Consider the following 21,848-nt stretch of genomic DNA (forward strand, 5'->3'; position numbering starts at 1 on the left):
TGTCTTTATGAAACTATAAATTTATAAAGCCGTAACTAGGGACGCGTTGGTAGATACGCGCATGCGTGTTCATACGTCCGATGACAACATCCTTGTTGGTACTGCGGAGTTGCTTCAGTTGTTTGCCCGCATGTCATAATGCTTTTTATTTTGTTTGTTTGTGAATTTATAATGGATTAAACACAACGTATTCTTACCAGTCGACGGAGCGCGGTGCTATGAAGCTAACACGGAAACTGGTTCTCGCTAAGGCCAAGGCCTCGGACCTGGAGAGCGTGAAGAAGCTCAACTGCTGGTTAGTATTTATCATCGTCCACTACCAGAAGTCAGCGCTCTGTTTACATGACGATGATAGAGGTTCTACAAATAGTTTGTTTGTACATGTAGTAATGTTACATTTCATTATTCTTTTCCATAGGGGATGCAGCCTAACAGATGTGAGTAATAAAATAAAATAAATAAAAAGTAAACATGATATTTGTTATGTTAGACAGATGGAAAGATGGATGTCTTACTGTAATAGTATAAAAAAAATGCAATAGCAGTATAAAAGAATACAAATGATTAAAATATCAGTATGTAGATGGAGACATTTGAATGTAATCAGATTATTAATTCATATATACAGAGAGCATGTGTGCAGTGACATGTTATTTTCATACCGCAAAACACTGAACCTGCTCTTGTTGCTTTACTTTTGATGAACCAAAGGTGAATTTCTTTAAAAAAAAAACATGTATTTATGCCATCTGAAAATAATAAACAGAAAAATAAATATGTAAAATTAAGTTATACAACCGAGATCCCAGAATGTATCCTTTTTTTTTAAGTATTCCCTTATACTCTCTTTCCCCAGATTTCAATCTTATCCCAAATGCCCAACATTAAGGTGCTGACTCTGAGGTTGGTCTCTCACACCTGCTTGAATACTGTAATATATAATCATTGTGGAACAAAACCAGACAGTGATGTCCTTTCTTCTGCTGCACAGCGTTAACAGCATCGCCTCCCTCGCTCCTCTGTCTGGCTGTATGTCTCTGTGTGAGCTGTACCTGAGGAGGAACATGATCCCGTCACTCTCCGAGCTCTCTCATCTGCGGCTGCTGACGCATCTCAGAGTTCTCTGGTTGGCTGAGAATCCCTGTTGCGGAACTGAGTCCGCCAAGTATCGGCTGACTGTGCTACGCTGCCTGCCTCGTCTGCAGAGGCTGGACAATCAGGGTTAGTGCTGGGTTCGAGTTATGTGGGAGCCAATGGCAACTGAGCTTCTATAAAAATTTGAGCTCCTATAAAGGTAGTAAAATTGTGCATCTGTGGGGGTCACTAAAATATAACCAAAACCATTATTTTATTTTATTCTTGTTATTATTATTACTATATTATTTTAATCACAAATAATGCAGTTTTCAGTGTAAAGAGTGTCTTTTACATCCATGTAAATGATCCTTATAACTTGAGCCCTGGGTGAACAAATGAGAAATTGGAAATTGCTATTGTAAAACCTGTGAAACTGTGATTTAAATTTCCACATGGGTGTGAAGGTTAACATGTTAAGTTAATTCTGGACTTTGAAAACAGCAGCTGACAAAACACAAGCTCACCTGTACAATGTTTTGTGTGTTCAGTGGTGACGGAGGACGAGATTGCTCTGGCTATGATGGAGGGTGAAGTGGTCACCACGCCCCCAGTCAGTGTCCAAACCCAGTTGTCCACAAATGGACTTCCAGAAGCAGAGACAGAGAATGACCCACACAACTACAACATGGAGGAAACAAAGTAAACCTTACAGATAAATACAAACTCACAGAAATGTAAGGTCTTGTGTTTATGAATGAATGACAACTAATGGTGAGACTGCAGACAGTAACAAATGAAGGACTCACCCCTTTCTTCCCTAAGCCCATCAGCAAACTATGGTGGCCTTATCAAAAATTCTGTCATTGTAATTGTTACTGAAGTTGTTTTTGCATCAAACTGTGAAATGCAGGGTCTGACTCCCCCATAATGCAACTAAATAGGTAACTTATGCACACATTCAAGGCTTATTTTAATACTACAGTGTACAACTTTTCTTGTTGATATTATTATTCTGCCTCTGTTTGGTCTTTGTGAACAAATAATGTAGTGTCCTTCATCTATACAACAGCAGCACATGGGGGCATGTGTTCATCCTATGACAATGCTGAACAACTGGGTGTTTTGAACAGTAGATTTTACTTCTGAACCATGTTGCTTCTTTGTGTCTTCAGTCATACTATAACGTATTCCCTTTTTCTTGATTGCTCACTTCTTAGTAAAATCAGGGAAGAGTTGGGGATGAAGCCCCTGTCCAGAGACAAGTTCCCCTCACTTTCCTCTCCATCGACCAGAGAAACCAGATCACTGATAAAAAAGGTAGCCTCTCACCTGTCAAGAAAATCTGAAATGTTCTCATTTGTGTCGGCCACTCACTGATCGCTTGGATTGAATTTTCAGACCCACACTCTTGATGCCATTCTGCTACTGCTGAACGATTTAAACGAAGAGGAGCTTCGCATCGTGCACACAGCTGCACAGAACAGACTCCAGACTTACACACTAGACCCTGAGACTCTCACAGAGTCACTGCAGGTACAGAAAACTGTAGACATCCAGCACTGAAAAAAACAATGTCTTGACACCATTGGTGCACATGCACTCTGTCTCTTCTGGGATCTACTGAATTCAATAAGCATGTGTTGATGTGTTTTCAATCAATATGGTTACATGGACAGCAATATTCCAGCCTTACCACAATTAAGAAAATAGTCTGAGTAAGTCACGGCCATATAATCAGAACAAGGTCCTATGCAAATAAAAGCAATAATCAGAATGACATGTGACATATTCCAGTTTGAGTATAGTAGTATATTCCATTACCAACTCATCCACACCTGATCTTGTTTTATAATCCATACTACGGTCAATATCTGGATAATTGGTGTCCATGTAATCATCGTCAACGATTCTTTTAAATTACACGCTCCTGTTCTCTTGTGGAGAAATCGTGTCATTTCCTTGGCGTTGTTTTTTCAGAGCAGCATGCCTACTTGCCTTGTAAGAACAAATGAATGTACATGTTGTTAAATGTAAATCTATTTCTGTAACTAGTAAGAATAAAATGCAATATATTAACTTCAATCAAATGTTAGTGTTGAAAGATCGCAGCACTATAAAAGAAACACTGGGGACAAATTGTAGCATTTCATCAGTAAAGTTGACTTAAACCCTTTATTTAAAGAGTTAGCTGGGTACATGTCTCATAGCAAATGTGCACATCAGTGACTGATTCAGCCAAACATTTTCCTTGCAGGGAAAGCCAGTTCATGAATTATATTTATCAGGCATTAAGGAGGGAACATCCTCATTTTAGTCACCCTCCTCGTTCTCCAAGAAATCCATCAAAGTGCTTGAGTCCACAGCAACGATCAGACACTCCACTCCGTCTGCACCCTGGGGAATTAAGGAAATGATGAGATTTATGGCATTTATGGAGTATGAGCCGTGACCTCTGAAATTAAAACAGAGCTCCACCTTGCGCGTTCGTATCAATTTGTGGTCTCTGAACTCCGTCAGCTGAGTCCTCAGCGTGAGGTCGGAGTTGACCAAGAACGCCTCTCGACAACGCTGGTAGAAATCTTGGAATGACAAACCTGCAGATAGTGACAAGAAAACATTACAACAATATATCGTATATAAGTCGCGTTGTGCTAAAAAACTGTTAAACACTTTAATGCACCTGTGTATGAAGGATTGTCTTTGTTTTCCAACTGAAATTTCACCAGCAGCTTAAAGATTCCTCTGCAAAAAGAGGAAACGCAGACATGAGGAAGTCAAGTCAAAACATCAGCCATTTAACAGCTTGTTATATTAACAAGTATGTGTTACCTTGCATTGGACGTCAAGCTGCGGAGCACGTGCGTGAGAGAGGACAGTGCGAGTGCGCCAGTCTGCTGCACCAGGAGTGAGTTCTCATACGATGTCTCTTCTGCGTAGTGCTGGAACGTCACACACTCCCACCACAACCAGTTAAACTGACTCTGCTGAAACTGGTCCCACACTGGGGAAAACACAGGAGAGACTCGGCTGCAAAAGTGCATCTCGGAATAATTGACTCTGCTCTACAAACACTTATGACCACCTACCCAGTGGAGCATTGATGTGGTCTAGAGAAGCCACCAAGTGCAGGTTGGGGAGGGATGCCAGCTGCCCCAGTGCACTCTGAGTCTTCTCTCCTCGCAACATGGGTCCATCGATGTTATGGATGAGCAAGTACACATGTAGATCTGGGCCTGTGAGGAACATGCTTGATTGTAAAATAGGGGTGGGTCAATACGCCGGGGCAAATATCAACAAGAAAATCAAGGTGCTCTAACGTAAACAGTTCCTGCCAGTTTCCCTCGCCAGGTGTCACTACTTCATGTCTCCTCATGGTGGCACTGCTCAAATGAATGAGGAAAACTTGGGTGGAAGTTACCTGGCCGAAGAAGAGGGCGTTTACAGTGGGATAATGGTGGAGAAATCTGCATCAAAAGATGCGCCGTCCACATAAAATACATAGACTTTATGCACTTTGTTCTCTATGTTGTGAATAAAAAGAGAAATCCTGCACTTTTTTACTTTTCACATTTTGTTTTCATCATTTAGACAGATATCTTGACATATTGCTTTACGGTTGTCTTGCAATACAATGATTATCACAGAATCGCTGTATCGTGAGGTACGCTGGGACTCCCACCCCTAACTTCAACACAATTAATCTGACAGAGATGGACTCACTGTCTCTAAGAGTCTGAGCGATGAACATGATCTGGTCTGAGGGTGTTCGGAAACTTCCTTGATGGTCAAGGATCTCGCATGTCAGAGCATTCAAGATCTGCAATCAAAATATATATTATACATAATTAAGGCATGATTATAACATTTTGGGGTCTTGAAATTTCAACTCATGTTCCTACATCTGGTTTGTTTGTTGAATGTGCATTTGCAAGGATACTGACCGATTTAAGAGTAATAGAGGGGAAGAATCCATTGACCACAAGGTGGATTTCTTGTGCCAAGTTAGACACACGGAAGTCCTCCAGCAGAGCTTTTTTGCTTCCCAAACCATAGACCAGAACACTGAAGCCCAACCTATATGTAAACACATACCCTCCTGTTTTCTTTTCTTTTTTTGGAACCAATTTTAACAAGCAATAGCAACAAAGCAGAGAGAAAATTCTTGGTAAGAAAGTTCAAAAACACACTCACTGTAACTGTAACATCCATTTACTAAAGTGCTTTCTATGTTTGTTGTGAAGCTGCTGAATGTCTTTTGTATAGCAGGACTGTTTTCCCTCTAAAAGCCTCACCAACGTCTCCTGCAGACATAAAATAAAGAAAAATATTCCACCTTAAAAAAATCGAGAAAGTAGCAGATGCAACACATTGAGGCTTTGGGGCTTTATACACTGACCCTGTCCAGTTTGGGGGTGTGTAGACGCTCGAGGGTGCGGTCTGATGTCAAGACTTTTGATGTGCCATGGGCCTCAAAATATTCTTCAACCATAGTGGGCTGGTTGGGGGCTTCAGAAGTGTTGCTCTTGCTCTTCTTGGCGGGAGTCTTGTAGAGAGCTGCAGATGAGCCTTTACTCGGGGTTCTCAAAGTCTTCACGTTCTCTTTATCCTCTTTCTTTACTTTCTGGTCTTCTTCTATCCCATCTTCATCCTCCTCTTCTCCAGAGTCTGAGGGCGACAGCTCGCTGTCACTGTCTGACCGAAGGCTCGGAGCTGAAATGATAAAAACAGCTGTAGATGATTACTGAAGTCTCAGTTAACATTGCTTAGTTACTGTAAGAGGAGAAACTTCCATTAAAACATATCAAACTCACTTGTAATTCTCCTCCTGAGCCTGTGGGGTGTTGTGGATACAAACTGGACCTTCTTGTTCTGTTTGGAAATGAAGCAAAGATTAGAGCTTGAAAACATCCTCTGTGCGTCAACAGAGATGCTTAAATGCACACGGGGTTATTTCTGCTGTTAGTGGTTTCTCAATCTAAACAATAACAAAAGACCCAATTTGATGACATTAGTGATCCATTAGTGACAAATACACACAATAAAATGAAATAACAAAACAGAACACACTGGCTAACTAATAGTCACTTGATGGCATTTGATAGGTCAGTTGACTTTGACTAGAAATAACTTTTTAGACATTTTAAAGCAGAAAAGCTTCCCTGTCTCACCTTCTTTGGTGTCCGACCTTCCCCTTTGGGATCTGGTTAGCAAGGAGGAGGGAGACATTACATTAATAAGTTGTACATAAACAGAAAACACACGTATGCAAAAAATATTGTTTGAAAATTCACTGGACTCACTATGGCCTTTTCGAGTTGGAGTGGAGGGTTCAATATTTGGGGTCTTGCTGAAAGTCACGCTTTTCCCAGGAGTCCGTGCTAACTCACTTGCTAAGGACACAAAACACAACATTCAAAAAGACATTCTATAATCTGCCAAAGAGGTTACATTTCAGAATAATTGACATACATTTCTGGCAGCATTTGTTTGTCTGTCTATTTGTGAGGAGAGTAACTCAAAAAGTCAGGGAATTTGGTTATGGTCAAGAAAGAAATGTTTAGATATTGGTGGTGACTCTGGCACTGTGGGCAACTGACCTTAGCAGAGATCTGTGCTATCTGAGTGCTTTCATTTGTCAAGAATAAATCGTGCACTTTGATGCTATACAATGCAAGGTTCATGCATCCACGACAGACAGCGTGTGTGTGTGTGTACGGGAGACTCACCAGTTAGGGCCATGCTGTGGCCTCGTTTAACTTTCTGAAAGGTGAAAATGGAGGATCCAGCCACTCTAGACACACCATCCTCATCCTCTGGAAAACCAAGAAAAAGCACCGCATGCACGTCACACAGACATGATGCGTTAATACACTGTACATAGACATGTGAATGTGGACAAGATTCTAAAACAGATTCAACAATAATATAATTCCTACAAACATTACAACCTTGATAAAGCCAGGTAGTATTACTTGTGTTACTTTAAATTAGATGCACTTTATACTGTAACATGATAGTGTTTTCTATGATGTGGTGACAAGTTTCAACAAAAAAAAGTTGTAATAATATTCAGGTACAGCTGTTGTTGCTAGTTAACATGTCAAATGCCATTCTGAGTCTTCCTATAATATCCATGAACTTTAAAACATCATTTAAGCTGACGGAGCATAAATGTACTGGTCTGGACTTAACCATGTTTTTGTTGCGTAAATGTACTGACTGGACTGGATATGGGAAAAAGAAAAACTTAAATCTGATACTATCCAAACCCACGTAAACATTAGATAAATGCTTCCATTAAACAACAGAATTTTGTGTGCGCTGTTTATTTCTTCTCTGTGGGAATATTTGTAACTAGGGATGAGCCGATATTATACTCAGTATCAGTCCGAAAGATCTAAAATGACTGTATTGGACTGATATCAGTATCGGCAGATACTCCAGGTTGAGATATCGGACACGAAAAAAGTGGTATGATGCCATCTGTATTTGTTAAACACAGTAGAAACAGTTTGTTTAGGCTGATTATCAGCACAAACTGTGTCGTTAAAAGCTTCGTAGTTCATCAGACTGACATCGAGGTTGTGATATTGGTATCAAATGACAAAGTGGTAGTGAGTCGTCTTTGGTTTTTAAGCGCATTCAGTTGTCTCACTCACCTTCTGTTCCTAAAGCTTGGACATAATTCTTCTCATCGTAGGAACAATGTGCATCATCATCATCATCTGCTGCTGCTGCTGCTGCTCCATCTTCTCTGCGCTGCCGTCTGGCCGGGTTCTTCAATGTCACCAACTTGTGGACAGCCGCACTGCTGCTCTGCACACCTAAACACACACACAAACTTGTTTTTATATCTTAGTGAGGACACATCATAGACATAATGCATTCCCTAACCCAGGGGTCTGCAACCTTTAGGATGACAGCCATTTCTGTCCCCTCTCCAAAAATGAATCCACAAAACCTATTTAACCCATGAAAATTAAGATCACAAAATTTCATACATGTATTTGTATGTACTATTATGACTGTATTTATACTTGTTTATTTTTTTTCCATGCCTCATCTTTCATTTTGTCACTACACAATTGTTTTATTTTTTTTTAACACTTGCTTTGGCAATATAAACATATTCCCATGCCGATAAAGCCCTTTGAAACTGAAATTTTAAACCGAGATAGAGACAGGTAGATAGAGACAGGCAGACAGAGAGAGACAGTGAAAGAGAGACAGACAGAGAGCGAAAGAGCAGAGTCTTGACTATAAATCCACTTCATTGACTCCGTGGTTCCTTCTTACCCTCCTGTTTGTCCACGATGTGTTCCACGACGTCCCCATCTCCGATGAACTTCACTTCCAACACACTCATGGCTGAGGAGTGACGTCACTCACCTCAGACCTCAGTGTGTTTTTAGCTGAGAAGAACCGTGGCCAAGCGGCTGCACGCAGAATATCACCAACAAACGCAAAGGAATGATATAACTTATCGAAACTGACGCGACTCCCTCGCTAATGTTATTGTTTGTCCGGTGAAACGTCAACGCGAGACTCCTGAGCAGAGAGCGGAGACAGAAGACAGCGACACAATTTTCCGCGCCATCCTCCTGAAGTTTTTAAACCACGTGACCAGTGAAGGGTCACACGGTGGCCAATCAGAACAGCCGCTTTAGTGAAAACACTATTTCCCAGAATGCCGTTTGGCCTATCCACAAAAAATGAAAATATAAATACAATAATATCTTCCTGACTACCACGGAAAAAAATACATTTAAATTAATAAGAAATATTGTGACCAAAGCCCCACCCCTTCACATTTGGTATCATTGAAAAGCCCTAAATGTCCTCTGTAGATAGCAAAAGGAGTTAATTCAATACTAATACAGAAGATGGGCGGCAGCTATAGCTGTCCTGTATGTTTCTGCGACACTGAAAACAGGTTCTGCCGTGGAGCCGTTTCGAATACAACACAGTACATATTTGATGACATTTCAGTGGAAGCTGAGCTTCCCTTGCTGTCTTAGAGCAAACACCACTGATACAGTATATACACTACCGGTCAAAAGTTTTGACATACCTTTCCATTTACTTGAATGAGGAAGTGTGTCCAAACTTTTGACTGGTGTGTCCAAACATTTCACTGGTAGTATATATACATATATACATACATACATATACACATGCACATACATACACACACAGGTACACACACACACAGTGTTAATTTCCCTGAGGGAACCTCCCAAAGGGATCAATAAACTCGTCTGTCTGTCTGTCACCTACAGTTACCCCATATTGCCCAGGGTTTTATTGCACTGTCTATAAGGTTTTATTGCACATGTTATTATGTTGTTATTGTTGTGGTTATTGCACATTTCAGTGAGTTGTGATTATGGACATAGTGTTGTACTGTTTGTTTTGTTTGCCCTCCTCCTCCCCAGTGAGGAGTTGTACAGTTTGATGGCCCGGGGGACAAACGAGTCCCCCAGCCTGTTGGTCCTGTACTTTGGGAGGAGCAGCCTGTTGCTGAGGCTTCTGTGGCTCCTCTGGCTGCTGATGACAGTGTGCAGAGGGTGGCTGGCATTGTCCAGGATGCTCAGCAGTTTGTCCACATTTTTTCTCTCTGCCACTGTCACCAGAGGGTCCAGCCTCATTCCTACCACAGAGCCGGCCCGCCTGATGAGTTTTTCTAGTCTGTGGAAGTCTGCCTAAGTTGTGCTCCCGCCCCAGCACACCACAGCGTCGGAGAGAACACTGGCAACCACAGACTGGTAGAACATCCACAGGAGCTTCTTGCAGATGTTAAACGATCGTAGCCTCCTCAGGAAGTACAACCTGCTCTGGGCCTTCTTGTACAGATGCCTTGAGTTGCTTGTCCAGTCCAGCTTGTTGTCCAGCCACAGCCCAAGATATTTGTAGGTCTGAACGACCGCCACCTCCTCTGCTCCTATTAGAACTGGTCTTGAACTGGGTCTGTCCCTCCTGAAGTCGATGACCAGTTCCTTGGTCTTCGAGGTGTTGAGCTGCAGGTTATTAATGTGGCACCAGACAACAAAGTTCCTCACCAGGCTCCTATATTCCTCTTCCTCTTCATTGTCTCTGATACACCCCATGATGGCCGTGTCATCTGCAGACTTCTGGATGTGACACGTTTCAGAGTTGTAGCAGAAGTCCGCAGTGTACAGAGTGAAGAGGATGGGAGACAGCACAGTCCTCTGAGGAGCTCCGATGTTGCTGACCACAGTGTCAGACGTGATGTCCTTCAGCCTGACGTACTGTGGTCTGTCTGTGAGGTAGCTGGAAATCCAAGCTACCAGGCAGGGGTCCACTCGCATTCTGGTGAGTTTTTCTTTTAGTACAAGGGGCTGGATGGTGTTGAAGGCACTCGAAAAGTCCAAAAAGAGGATCCTGACTGTGCCATTTCCCTTGTACAGATGCGAGTGGGCTCGGTGTAGGAGGTAGAGAATGGCATCCTCTACACTGACCTCTGCCCGATAGGCAAACTGTAGAGTGTCCTCAGCGTGCTGTACCTGAGGCCTGAGGAGGTTGAGGAAGAGCCGCTCCAGAGTCTTCATCAGATGTGAAGTAAGTGCCACCGGTCTGAAGTCATTCAGCTCGCTGGGCCGGTTCTTCTTTGGAACTGGAACGATGCATGATGTCTTTCAGAGGGTGGGCACTCTCCAGAGTTGTAGGCTCAGGTTGAAGATCAATTGAAGTGGCTCCCCGAGTTCCGCAGCACAGGTTTTGAGGAACCGTGGACACACCTGGTCTGGTCCTGCTGCTTTCCGGGACCGGAGCTTCCTCAATGTCCTCAACATGCTCACCCAGCAACACATCCCAGTCCGTGGTATCAAAACAGTCTCTCAGGGCCTCCTCAGCTTCAGGAGTCCATCTCCTGATGGAGCGAGTGGTGACAGCCTGCCTTTTGACCAGGGGGGTGTATTGGGGCTGTATATACACCAGGTTGTGGTCTGAATTTCTCAGTGGGGGTAGGGCGGTGACTCTGTATGCTTGCATTGGTATACAGTAAGTCAATCATCCTATTCTTCCTGGTGGGGCAGTTGACAACCTGGTGAAAAGCAGCCAGGGTAGAGTCCAGGGTGACATTATTGAAGTCTCCAGAAATAATTAGGTTCATGGATGTTGTGAAGGAGGACGTGAGGACAGTTGCTGTAACAGAAGAGGACAAGATGGAGGCAGATTATCAGCTGTAGCAACCACTAAAAGAAGAAGCCAAAAGTCGAGGTTTTGTTTTTGTACCTTATTGCAAGTATTACCCTGTTTCCTTGTTATTTCATCCATCCTGCTACATTTGAAAAATGATTGTGTTTTAGAGAGATAATTAATTTGCAGCTGTTTTGATTCATGCAAATGTTAGCATTAGTGAAAAATCTGCTACACGTTGTGATTACTTATTTTATTCGATTCATATAACAATAAAATCAAACAACAGTTGAGAACAGAACCAATCCACTTAAAATGGTAGTAGTTTTCTAACACAACCTCTTAACGTAGATTAAGAATTCCCAGGGGGATTATACAAACACCTGATTCAGTTTAATTTCAAGTTCTGAAACAAACGTAGGGTAAAACACCTGAAGAAACCCTAGAATGTACCTCTTAACCAAAATTATTTCATGAAGTTCTAAAACATGTGTTAAAATGATAAAGTGACCTAACAGTGGAAAAAACTCAATGACTCCGCATATTAAATTAAATTATTTATTGTCAAATAGCCACTACCAAAACCAGATGATGACCCTGTCACCCTGTAATGTTCACGAAAAGTACCACCCATAAAGGTCATTAACAACATGGTACTCCTTGTATTTTGAAATGTAGTCACAGGTGACGCAGACGTGATGATAGAATCTATCGTACATTGTCAGATAATGAGGAGAAACTTTGTAGTATTTCCTCCACTCAAAGTGAGCCATGTACGCGTCGTTATCCTTGTCCAGATACTTCAGAAACTCTGCCAGTGATTTTGCATCAGGGAAATCGTTGACGTGAATGAAGGAGCCATTGGGAAGGAACTGCTCGTAGTTTTCTCTCGGTGGACCCAGAACAACAGGGACCGTCCCTGATACGAGGGGCCCATTTACCTTTTCTACAAAGTAGTCTTTGTAGAGTGAGTTTTCAAAGGAAAGATAAAACTTACAACTTGCAACTGTTGGGTAATATTCTTCATAGCTCAAATGACGCCCTGTAAATGCAGCACCAAAGAGGTCAATCTTTATGTGTTTGGACAGTTCACGGTAAAATCTCTCTCTTGTTCCAGTTCCAGTTGTTGGGCTGTTGTTACTGACAATCCAACACACCACTCTCTCCTTCTTGGGCAGAACAAAGTCATTTACCTCTTCATTCCTGATTGACACTTCATTCCTCAACACAATGTCAGAATCGCGTCGATAGTTCAGTGTTAAGTTGAATATGTTTTGCAAACCTGGTTTCCTCCATGTGTTCCATGGAGATTCCACATTGAGCCAGATCCACCTCTGAAAACTTGGACGCGGCTCCTGAGGCATGTTTTTCAAACTGACGTCTATAGCTTTATGGAAGAAAATGACTCCCTCTGCTTGGCTGTACAGGGATCTATTGGCAGTCAGTATGCAACTATCAATATTAAAGTAGTGTGGGCACTTTGTTAAATCAAACTTGTAATTATTAGGCCAGAACCACAGCAAGACTATGGGCTTTTCGGTGGCAACGGTGTCTTCAGAACGTTCTTCTTCTGCTACTGTCGGCATCGTTGGCGCACCTGGACACATATGAAGAGATGGTGGCATCAAGCACAGCAATAATAAAAGGCATAACATGCCGAACAGCAAAACCATCGCCAGGAGCGTTTTACTGCAAGAGACAACCATCTGTGAAAACAAAAACAAAAATGATGTTGATGATTATGTCTGTAAAATGAAAACAGACTATCCAACTTTTCAGATAAATGTTTTCAATCTATCAGCTGGTGGTGCATGTTACTGGATTCATTCTTAACCCTTTGATGCACCCAGACAGAAGAAGTGATGATTTTTGCCAAGTCTGTGTGATTTTTTCCCTGAAACAGACACAGTTTCTTTTACAAACTTTTCAAAGTCCTGCTGCTGATGAGAATGTGGTGCTGATGAGACAAATGCCCCGAGTTATTCATCTTGATGCACTTAAGAATTTGCTTGGATAATAATTATGACTTTATTCTCAAGAAGAAAAAAAACACACGTTAAGAAAAAGTGCAACCATTGAAAAAGAAAACCAGGAAAAGAGAAGGATGGGTCATGAGCATCATTTGAATAAATGGAAAATGTGTTTGTCACTCATTTGTTTATTTTCATTTCCTGTATATCCGAGGTTTTTGTCCAATGTGTGACATTACTTTGCCAATATACTGTATTATGGTGCCTTATTTGTTCAATCAAAAAAATCAAAGGAAAACAAAATCATCACAGGTTTTCTTGTCTGTGTCTGTGTATTTCTGAATCAACCCACAATTGGTTGATGAGCTTGATGTCACATCATTTTCATGTATATAATTATATAGTTTATGGTGGACTGTTTGCAGTCCAAAACAGAAACCCATGCCACCCATGACACTCTATCTCACAAGAGGGAGCTGTCACACTCCAAAAGCAAACATACAAATAAAGGGAAGTTTATCTGCCAAGGAATTCCATGATCAAAGTTTTTTTTTCTCTCTCTCTCAGTGATAGTTCCACACTAGCAGTACAGCAGTGTGGACAGGAAGCTCATGCATAGAGTGGATGCCATTTGGAAGGACAGGGGTGAAAATTAAAATGGCAGGTGCCAGAAGTAAATAAAGAAATACAGAATAAAAAAATGCAACAACTATAATATACAATATAACTACAATATAAACACACATGAGCAAACAGTACTCAAAATGTTTAAAATCGGATTTGTTCAAAATAACTGGACCCACCAGTTTGGCCTAGTATTGTATTTCACCTGTTCATCAACTCAACTATAACTCAAAACAAGTATCTACACAGACTGCACACACAGTGGATCCTGACTTCAAAGGTCCGTGATATTTACTATACTGTTCCGCCTGTTTTGGCCACGTTGTAAAGAACAAATAACATCAGAAGGGCCACAACGCCACGTTCCTTTCCTTGCGAGAATATTTAATCAACTACTTTTTTTTTTTACTGTTCATAAATTACATTGTAACAAGTGATTTTGCACCAACCACCCAACCCAACCCTAAACGGACGACGACGACAACAACAACTTATACGTCGCACTTATGACTAGCACTTCATAGTTTGGCTTAATTGAAGCTCTTTTTTACTTCTAGCTCTTATTTGTACCCATATGTTTAAATGCGCTTATTGTAAGTCGCTTTGGATAAAAGCGTCTGCTAAATGACATGTAATGTAAACTAAAACTAACTCAATTCTGGTTTCTACCGCTTTTTACTAGCTCCACACAGTTAAACAGAGACGTTTTGTTTTCTACAACTTTTTTCGTCACATCTTTACACATTTATTTGTTTAATAAACATCTCAGTTACAAACATTTAGAATTCATTCGCAACTCTTTTCTTTTTCCCTGTATAAATGAACATACTTAAAACAGTAGTCGTACTTGATTTCAATGTTAACATTATTTATTACAATAATTATAAAGCTATTAAAGCACCATGTGACAGAAGAACGGTCACCTTTTAAAATAAAATCGTTACTGACCTTGTCAAGTGTGATGGTTTTCCTTTTGTTCAGTATTTATTTTAGGCTGTAGTCCTCAATGATTGTCCTTGTCAATCGGGACAATGGCAATGTTGTAGGCGAGAAACAGGTTATACTTTGAATATTACACTGTTGGTATCCAGTACCGCGGGAAGTATGGGTGCTGCATCACCCCCTGCTGGTGACTCAAAAAATGTATTAGAAAGAATAAAGGGGAGAGAAAGAAGAGATTCGACCAAGATGGCATGAAAACAGCAGCTCTTAGAGAGACAGTGGTTATTAAAGCAGCAAAAAATGAACCAACCGTGAATGTGGATTCCCTTCCTTTGTACTTTGACAGGGACGCAGCTAAAAATGACGCTGAGACGTCTTCAGCGACTCTCCCGGTAACACCGTACAGGACTTAGCTGCAAATATGTCTAAACTCCATCCACAGACGAGGGCTGCCGCCGCGCAGCGCGCCTTTACGCACGGTGTTAAGCACCACAGTTACACGGACTCTGTGACATAGACCACTGTTTGTTCTGGTTAAATTATACACAGGATCGCGCCGATAATTCCCTCTATTTCTCTTTATTTCTATTAATGAGAATCATATCATTGCGTGTACTACACGTAGGCTTTGCTTCTCTTGTATCATTGTGTATTTTCCGGCTGGCTTTGTGAATAGATAACGCAGTTGAACAAAAACTATTGTTTTAATGATTTATTTGTTAAATGGGGCAAAGAAACCAGAAAATATTCACATTTAAGAAGCTGAGAAATCAGAAAACATGTGTTAAGTCCTTAAAACCACTCAAACGGATTAATCGATTGTCAAAATAGTTGACCATTCATTTTGTAATTGATTTATAATCGATGAATCGAGTAATTGTGTCAGCCCTACTGTCAATCGAAAACAGGTTCTGCTGTTCAGAATGTAGATACAACACAGTACATATTGGATGACATTTTACTGGAAGCTAATCTTCCCTTGTTTTCTTTGAGCAAACACCACGAATTATCACAGGTCACCAGTCCATCATAGGTGACACATCCATAGACAAACAACCAGTCACTCTCACATTCACACCTATGGTCTTGTGCATCCAATTTACCTAATGTAAACAATTGCTTTTATAATAATCTCCAAAAACAAAAGAACTTGAACATAACACACTCCTAGTTCCATCATATTTTCTTACAGCACACAATCACAATCAACATTCTTCTTCTGCTCTAGCTGATATGTGCCTGTAAGTAATGAGCAGGTTTGGATGACATTTTGTAGCGTATTGACCCTGTGGCACACTGAGCAGCCTCGGTGGAGGTGTGCGCTCTCTGAATAGTTACGTATGAGTGAGGAGTTGGACGGCTGATCACCATCCACGAGTGGGTATCCACCTCCCCAACAGACGACCCTCAGAGTGTACGTGGTACACAGAATGCATCAACGCTGTTGCACATGACTATCAGAAATCAAAAGACATGGTCAGACAAGAGAAGAATTACAAAGTTAAGGTGACAAAGTGGCAATTTTGGATAAACCTACAACAGTACTAACATGGTAAGGGATCAGAGTGAGCAGAGAGCCAAGGGGGTATTTGCTGTAGTCCAGCTGACCGGAGATGGGCTCCACTCTACCATGCTCCTGGGTCATAGACAACAACCTGGAGGAGAAAACTGTCACATCAGCACATCACACTTTGATTTAGCGCCATGATTAGATGCAAGTGTAACAGCATTACTTGAGATTTGGATGCCCTTCAATCACAGCATATCCAGTGGGAAGTTTTCCAGCTCCATCCAGACTGAGTGGTAGGCAGATTAAAGGTTACAATAGTGCCATAAATCACACGTTTATCAATATGGTAAGGCAGAGGTAGAACTTTGTGGTTTTTAACAACTGTCATTTCACTTTTACTTAAAACAATCTTTAATAATAGACAAGTGACCATTGTCTCATTGTCAAAAGAGTTCCCACAATGTTTAGATCTTGTGTTGCCCAGTGGCATTTCCATGCTGCCGACAGGAAGTGATTTGTGTAATGTCAAGACAGACGGAGGCAACAACAAAACTCATTACTTTTATTAGATTTTGAGACTGGAATTTTCAAATGTGCTTTTACTTGAGTGGAATAGTTTAGTCTCATTATTATTCGTGAAATAAACAGAGAAACACCTGATTCCACTCCATCCGCAGTCAATCAGAAGCTGGTTCCTGTGAGGACAGTGTCCAATGACCCTTGTCAAAATCTTCACGGCCACATCATCCAGACTGCATGCACCAATCACACACTGCTGCACATCTACAACCCAATAAAAATAACAGATGTCAGAATATCAACCCAGATAGCACGTGGATGTGGCACACTTCTGGCATTGAGGCGACTATCTTTAGACAAATGTGGACCACCTCTGATAATGATGTGGCACAATCGTTGACATGTGGTGGCCAGATGAAAATGTATCAGAGAGATTTTACTAACGGTTACGACGACACAACTACACTTACATCCATGCACTCACCGTAAAATACGTAGTTTCCAGGGTGCACCTCGCAGAGCTGTGCCATGTCTTTGACTGGGTGACTGCAGGACGGGGTGGAGCCAATGCTGGACTTACAGGTGATGCCAACCGCCTTCAGTCTGCCAGAAAAGACACAAGTTCAAAATCATGACATCAATACTTCAATCTGTTAAAGCTTCTCAGCATTTCCTGAACCCAATCATTCTCACCAATGCGATACAACTTACATTTGCAAAAACTAAACATTAGCCCTAGAGCTACCAGACAACTACTAGATGTATAAAGTGATTACGTAAAGCTGTGCCAGCAGCTTGTGCATGGGTACACATACTGAAAGTGTGAGTGAATGTTTATTAAATGGGTGAATGGAAAAAGTGTAGTGTAAAGCAGCTCTGAGTGCTCATCAAGACTGAGAGTGCCATTTACCATTTCTGTTGATAGTCATTTTTTATGTTATTCTTTTCCTTTACAATCACAACAATGAAACAAGTCAGTTATGTCGCAAAGATAGTTGGAACATGCCAATATCAGTTCACTACAGTCTTACTTCTCCATGAACTGCAGAATTAAGCTCGTGGTTTCCCGGGCGACAGTCTGTATTTGCTCTACTCCTCTGCAGTTGTAGGTGTTCCCGCAGTGAGAGTACACTCCTGTCAGCTGCACCCCTTCCGCCTCAGCGATGGCCTGAGCCAGTCTGAGTGCTGCAGGGTCTGAGTGCAGCACACCAGCTACGACAAAGAGCAAACATGTGATCAGCAGGCACTCAGTTGCTGATAACCTGTTGTGTTGTGATTTTCCCATCCGGTTACCTCTCCCATTGCCACAGTCCAGTTTCAGCCAGACGTGCCACTGTCGACCGTCCCTCAGTGGTCTCTTTTTGAGCTGTTCCAGAGCATCAGGGTGATCCAGTAAAACTTGGAAGAGTTCTAGTCTCTCAGAAAGAGCTGCACATCGCTCGACCTAAGACAACAACATACACACACACACACACAAAGGAAAAAAACTGGCTGGATTCTGAATCCATAGAGATAAAAACATGCATTAAGTGACAAATTTCCAAAACACATACAATACTGTACAAAAGTCTTAGGGCACAAACAGCTTTGTCAAATTCTGTGATCACTGTAATGGTGTGAGTGAACCTTTTTTACTCTCCTGGTTCCACAAATGCAGGATTATATGAAGACCTTTTATTTTTCTAAAAAATGTGATCTTGTTTGAAATGTTCATATCGTACATCACTAAGAGTTAGTATAAGGGAGCAGGGACACAGGTAAATGTGAGTTGAGAGGACCTTGTCAAAGGGAACAGAGTATGCATAAAGGATGTCATCATATCCATGGTCAGCGTAGAAAGTGGCCTCTGCCAGAGTGGACACCACGATGCACCTCCGCGATCCAGCCGTCATTATGTCGGCACATTCGCTAAACATAAACACAAACACACAGTCAGACCACAACAGTATCCAATAATTATGAGTGAGCCTCATGACTGAAACGGTGCATCCATTCATACAGGGTTTTGTGCGTCTTCATGTGGGGCCGAAGCTGGACACCGAGTGTCTGAAAGCGTTCAATCATCCTTTGGGCATTTCTCTTCACTTTGTCCACGTCCACCACCAGAGCAGGCGTACACAGGGCTGAGATGGGCTCCCCTTCCATACCGCTTGCAGCACTGGAACACACACAACTCAATTCTTCTCATGCAATTACATATTTCTGCATGACTTGTTCGAAACAGACCTCATCAGCCATTCACATGGCAGCAACTAGGTGCATATAGGCATCATTCACATGAAAAAAGAACTCCCCCTTTTGACCTTTTTCCTTTTCAAACTGTACAGGCATTTTCAAACATTTTTTCCATTTGCAAGTTTTACTTGCCATGAATGGTGATCTTACATAGAACCAAATGTTTTATTTGTGGTTATTGTTTCTTGTTTCTTGTTCTTTTGCTCCACCTCTTTAAAAGGTGTGGTGTGTGCATAGTACATAGTAACTATGTGTGATTCCCTGCCACCTGTTTGATTTATAATGTAGTGACTAATCAGTTGTGACGAAGACTCGTTTTTAAACAAAGTCCCTTTGTTTATTTTTAATTTGTTACAAACTGGTGATGCAATGATTTGTACACTTATAGAGTGTACTTATAAGAAACACCCTATTATCAAATTGATGTGGGGGATTTGACCTGTGTAGTGACCTGGGTACTGCATTCAGTCTTATGAGACCTTTGTACTTAAATGTATTAAATTCAGTGGCAATAACGAGTGAGTCACCGGGGCTTTTGGAGATATGGCAAACATCAGACACCAAAGAATACATGACATTCCCCTGTCCAAACATTACATCAAAAGTATTTGCATCAAGATCAAAACTGATCATAACAAGTAAAACAAGCTTTTCCCGGATTTTATGGGGTGCCAGTCATGTTTGGTCAAGGTATCGGATCTATATAATCCAGACTGTTTTGTTTTGTGTCTCTGATGCTGAAAAAAGGTACCTCACCCCAAAACAGCAGCTACTAAGATTGCCTTGGACGCAATCAATCGCAAGGTGTGGAATAAGCAGCAGCAGAAACAAGAAGGAACCAGAGGCATTATGGTATTATTATCACGTAGGTTGACGCGGGTAGATTTTATCTCTACACGGAAGTTTTACCTCTGTAAAACATTAATTTAAATGGATGGTTATTGGTGCCTGTGATGGCCTGAGTATTTCAGAGATCTGCTGGGATTTTCACACAAACAACCAGCTCTAGATTTTACACAGAATGATCAAAAACAAAAGAAAGAAGAAAAGAAAAAAGAACACCCAGTGAACAGCAGTTTTCTGGGCCAAAATGTCTTGGCCCAGAAAACCCGTCTGCTGGTTGAATTTTTACTATGACGTGTGCTGCTGACCTCTTGGACAGGTCACCCTTAGAAAATATATTTAAATCTCAATGGGTTCTATCCCTAACCCTTGTTGAATACATTTTAAATAAAATTAAATAAAAGGGGTAAGCAGAAGACCATCTGTAGGCTACAACAGCAGAAAACCATACCAGACACTTTCCCTTGTGTACCTAATAAAGTGACTGAGGTGTAAAATAATCAACATGACAGGGAATCGTCATAAACAGTGTCGCAGTGCTTATGTAACGTAGACAGAGAACTAAACTGGGTCACATTATAACTATATACTATTTTTTACTTTTCGCAGCAAACTGTTGGAGGATCATTAAAAGTAACTCACCGCTGGGCAGCAGGTACACTGTCTTGCGGATTCTTGCTAAATGTCACTGGTTCTTTTTCCAGAAAGCCTCTTCGACCTCTTCGTCGGTAATTTGGAGAGAAAAAAAAAGCCCCGTGAGCAGTGATGAGTGATGACTGAGCTTTTTAACTCTTGTTTTGAACAGTGAAGCTGTGAATTTTGGGTTTCACTTGAGACTCGTTAGAGCAACTCGACTCTGACGGTCACTCAGTCAGTCACTTGTGGTCACGTTGCGTCTAAGGTGTCCCTGAGTGGTCAAACTCTTCCACTTCCGCAAAGTTGGACATATATTGACAGATTTGGACGTTCCGGTTCAATAATGTGTAAACGAAACGTTCTATAAACACAAGCGTGGTCTATTCCCAATCAGAATCGTGTTCTCAACGAGCTACAGTAACATTTTCATCGTCGCTGGACAAAAAAATCAATAAGTTCCCTGCTCTTAACTGTAGTTACAAAACCACCACAGACAAAGATGTACTTCCCATGACCACACAGCAGCTCGTATTTTGGACAAAAATGCTTTTAAACAATTTTGGTGAATTTTTATTTTAAATGATTTTTAATAACTTTGCTACTGTCCATTGCAGAGTAGAGTGTATTTTTCTTTTACAGGTAAGTTTGGAATTCAATTTAAAATCCTCCTCCTCACGTACAAAGCAGTATTTAAAGTTAGACTTAAAATCGTCCTTTTTGATAAAGCTTATAGTTAGAGCTGGCTCAGGGTAACCTGAATCATCTGCTGCTTATATAAAGGACATCATAGTCCTTCCATACCTCTCTTCTGTCTTTTTTCCTTTCACCCCAACCGGTCGAGGCAGATGGCCGCACATCTCTGAGTCTGGTTCTGTCAGAGATTTCTTCCCAGAGAGTTTTTTCTCTCCACTGATGCCTAGTGCTTGCTCATTGTGTGAACTGGTGGGTTTCACTGCTCTCCATTATTCTTATTTGTTTTATTTTTTGTTGTTTGTTTCATTTTCTACACACTCTTCTAATTTTCCCACCAGAGGAAGCTTGTGTGCCCACAGCTTGAGAACCATGGAGCTAATGCTTTGACTGTAAGAGCATTTGTATCTGTTAATACTTATAAGTTGTGCACACCCATTTTAGAAGCGTAAAGGGAATTCCTCTGTGGGGCTCAGAGTGCAAAACAAATATTTTTTGTTAATGTTTATTCATGTTATGGCACATTCCATCAGAGGGGCAAATCTTTCCTTGCCTTTCTTTTACTGAACTCATTGTTCAAGCCTGTTCAAACAAAGTGTACAGTGATTGAAAACACACACATGTGCATTAAATCTTGTAAACAC

The 21,848-nt window shown here is 41.3% G+C and overlaps 4 protein-coding genes across 7 annotated transcripts; 1 reads left to right on the forward strand and 3 right to left on the reverse strand.

Moving 5' to 3' along the window:
* The first annotated feature begins 77 nt into the window (after window positions 1–77).
* On the forward strand, window positions 78–3,391 carry cfap410 (cilia and flagella associated protein 410). 3 transcript variants are annotated; one of them, XM_044041195.1, is made up of 8 exons: window positions 78–295; window positions 419–437; window positions 857–903; window positions 992–1,221; window positions 1,626–1,776; window positions 2,295–2,394; window positions 2,476–2,610; window positions 3,332–3,391. In XM_044041195.1, the coding sequence occupies exons 1-8, from the start codon at window positions 219–221 to the stop codon at window positions 3,389–3,391; spliced, it is 819 nt and encodes a 272-aa protein (XP_043897130.1). In that variant the 5' UTR covers window positions 78–218. The 3 variants fall into 3 exon arrangements, with proteins under 3 accessions (XP_043897130.1, XP_043897131.1, XP_043897132.1); XM_044041196.1 differs by lacking the exon at window positions 3,332–3,391 and having other exon boundaries at window positions 2,476–3,159; XM_044041197.1 differs by lacking the exon at window positions 419–437 and having other exon boundaries at window positions 235–295; window positions 890–903.
* orc2 (origin recognition complex, subunit 2) lies at window positions 3,217–9,243 on the reverse strand. Its single transcript, XM_044041194.1, has 15 exons — window positions 8,374–9,243; window positions 7,737–7,901; window positions 6,804–6,890; window positions 6,378–6,467; window positions 6,246–6,277; window positions 5,889–5,946; window positions 5,474–5,787; window positions 5,269–5,378; window positions 5,019–5,151; window positions 4,798–4,894; window positions 4,164–4,310; window positions 3,907–4,078; window positions 3,758–3,819; window positions 3,553–3,671; window positions 3,217–3,471 (listed from the first exon to the last, which is right to left on the reverse strand). Exons 1-15 carry the CDS (start codon window positions 8,441–8,443, stop codon window positions 3,388–3,390), a joined length of 1,740 nt encoding a protein of 579 aa, XP_043897129.1. The 5' UTR covers window positions 8,444–9,243; the 3' UTR covers window positions 3,217–3,387.
* A 2,230-nt stretch (window positions 9,244–11,473) lies between these two features.
* LOC122780327 (4-galactosyl-N-acetylglucosaminide 3-alpha-L-fucosyltransferase 9-like) lies at window positions 11,474–15,330 on the reverse strand. Of its 2 annotated transcripts, none has more exons than XM_044043212.1 (2): window positions 14,778–15,330; window positions 11,474–12,832 (listed from the first exon to the last, which is right to left on the reverse strand). In XM_044043212.1, the coding sequence occupies exon 2, from the start codon at window positions 12,819–12,821 to the stop codon at window positions 11,850–11,852; it is 972 nt and encodes a 323-aa protein (XP_043899147.1). In that variant the 5' UTR covers window positions 12,822–12,832; window positions 14,778–15,330; the 3' UTR covers window positions 11,474–11,849. The 2 variants fall into 2 exon arrangements, with proteins under 2 accessions (XP_043899147.1, XP_043899138.1); XM_044043203.1 differs by having other exon boundaries at window positions 11,474–12,941.
* A 176-nt stretch (window positions 15,331–15,506) lies between these two features.
* On the reverse strand, window positions 15,507–20,797 carry zgc:162816 (uncharacterized protein LOC571260 homolog). Its single transcript, XM_044043191.1, has 10 exons — window positions 20,521–20,797; window positions 18,800–18,958; window positions 18,579–18,708; window positions 18,094–18,244; window positions 17,832–18,012; window positions 17,285–17,403; window positions 16,938–17,064; window positions 16,505–16,567; window positions 16,321–16,426; window positions 15,507–16,225 (listed from the first exon to the last, which is right to left on the reverse strand). The coding sequence occupies exons 2-10, from the start codon at window positions 18,943–18,945 to the stop codon at window positions 16,136–16,138; spliced, it is 1,113 nt and encodes a 370-aa protein (XP_043899126.1). The 5' UTR covers window positions 18,946–18,958; window positions 20,521–20,797; the 3' UTR covers window positions 15,507–16,135.
* Window positions 20,798–21,848: the final 1,051 nt, after the last annotated feature.

Source organism: Solea senegalensis, linkage group LG1, assembly GCF_019176455.1.
Source record: "Solea senegalensis isolate Sse05_10M linkage group LG1, IFAPA_SoseM_1, whole genome shotgun sequence".
NCBI lineage: Eukaryota > Metazoa > Chordata > Actinopteri > Pleuronectiformes > Soleidae > Solea > Solea senegalensis.

Coding starts and splice junctions, on each gene's coding strand:
- cfap410 (XM_044041195.1), top strand. CDS start 219: ATGAAGCTAACACGGAAACTGGTTCTCGCTAAGGCCAAGGCCTCGGAC. Junction 2,395..2,475: donor CCAGATCACTGATAAAAAAG/GTAGCCTCTCAC, acceptor TTGAATTTTCAG/ACCCACACTCTTGATGCCAT. Junction 2,611..3,331: donor CTCTCACAGAGTCACTGCAG/GTACAGAAAACT, acceptor TTTTCCTTGCAG/GGAAAGCCAGTTCATGAATT.
- orc2 (XM_044041194.1), bottom strand. CDS start 8,443: ATGAGTGTGTTGGAAGTGAAGTTCATCGGAGATGGGGACGTCGTGGAA. Junction 5,788..5,888: donor GCTCAGGAGGAGAATTACAA/GTGAGTTTGATA, acceptor TTATCATTTCAG/CTCCGAGCCTTCGGTCAGAC. Junction 3,672..3,757: donor AGACAATCCTTCATACACAG/GTGCATTAAAGT, acceptor CACTATCTGCAG/GTTTGTCATTCCAAGATTTC.
- LOC122780327 (XM_044043203.1), bottom strand. CDS start 12,941: ATGGTTGTCTCTTGCAGTAAAACGCTCCTGGCGATGGTTTTGCTGTTC.
- zgc:162816 (XM_044043191.1), bottom strand. CDS start 18,945: ATGGAAGGGGAGCCCATCTCAGCCCTGTGTACGCCTGCTCTGGTGGTG. Junction 18,013..18,093: donor GGACTGTGGCAATGGGAGAG/GTAACCGGATGG, acceptor TCTTTGTCGTAG/CTGGTGTGCTGCACTCAGAC. Junction 16,568..16,937: donor TGCGGATGGAGTGGAATCAG/GTGTTTCTCTGT, acceptor CCTACCACTCAG/TCTGGATGGAGCTGGAAAAC.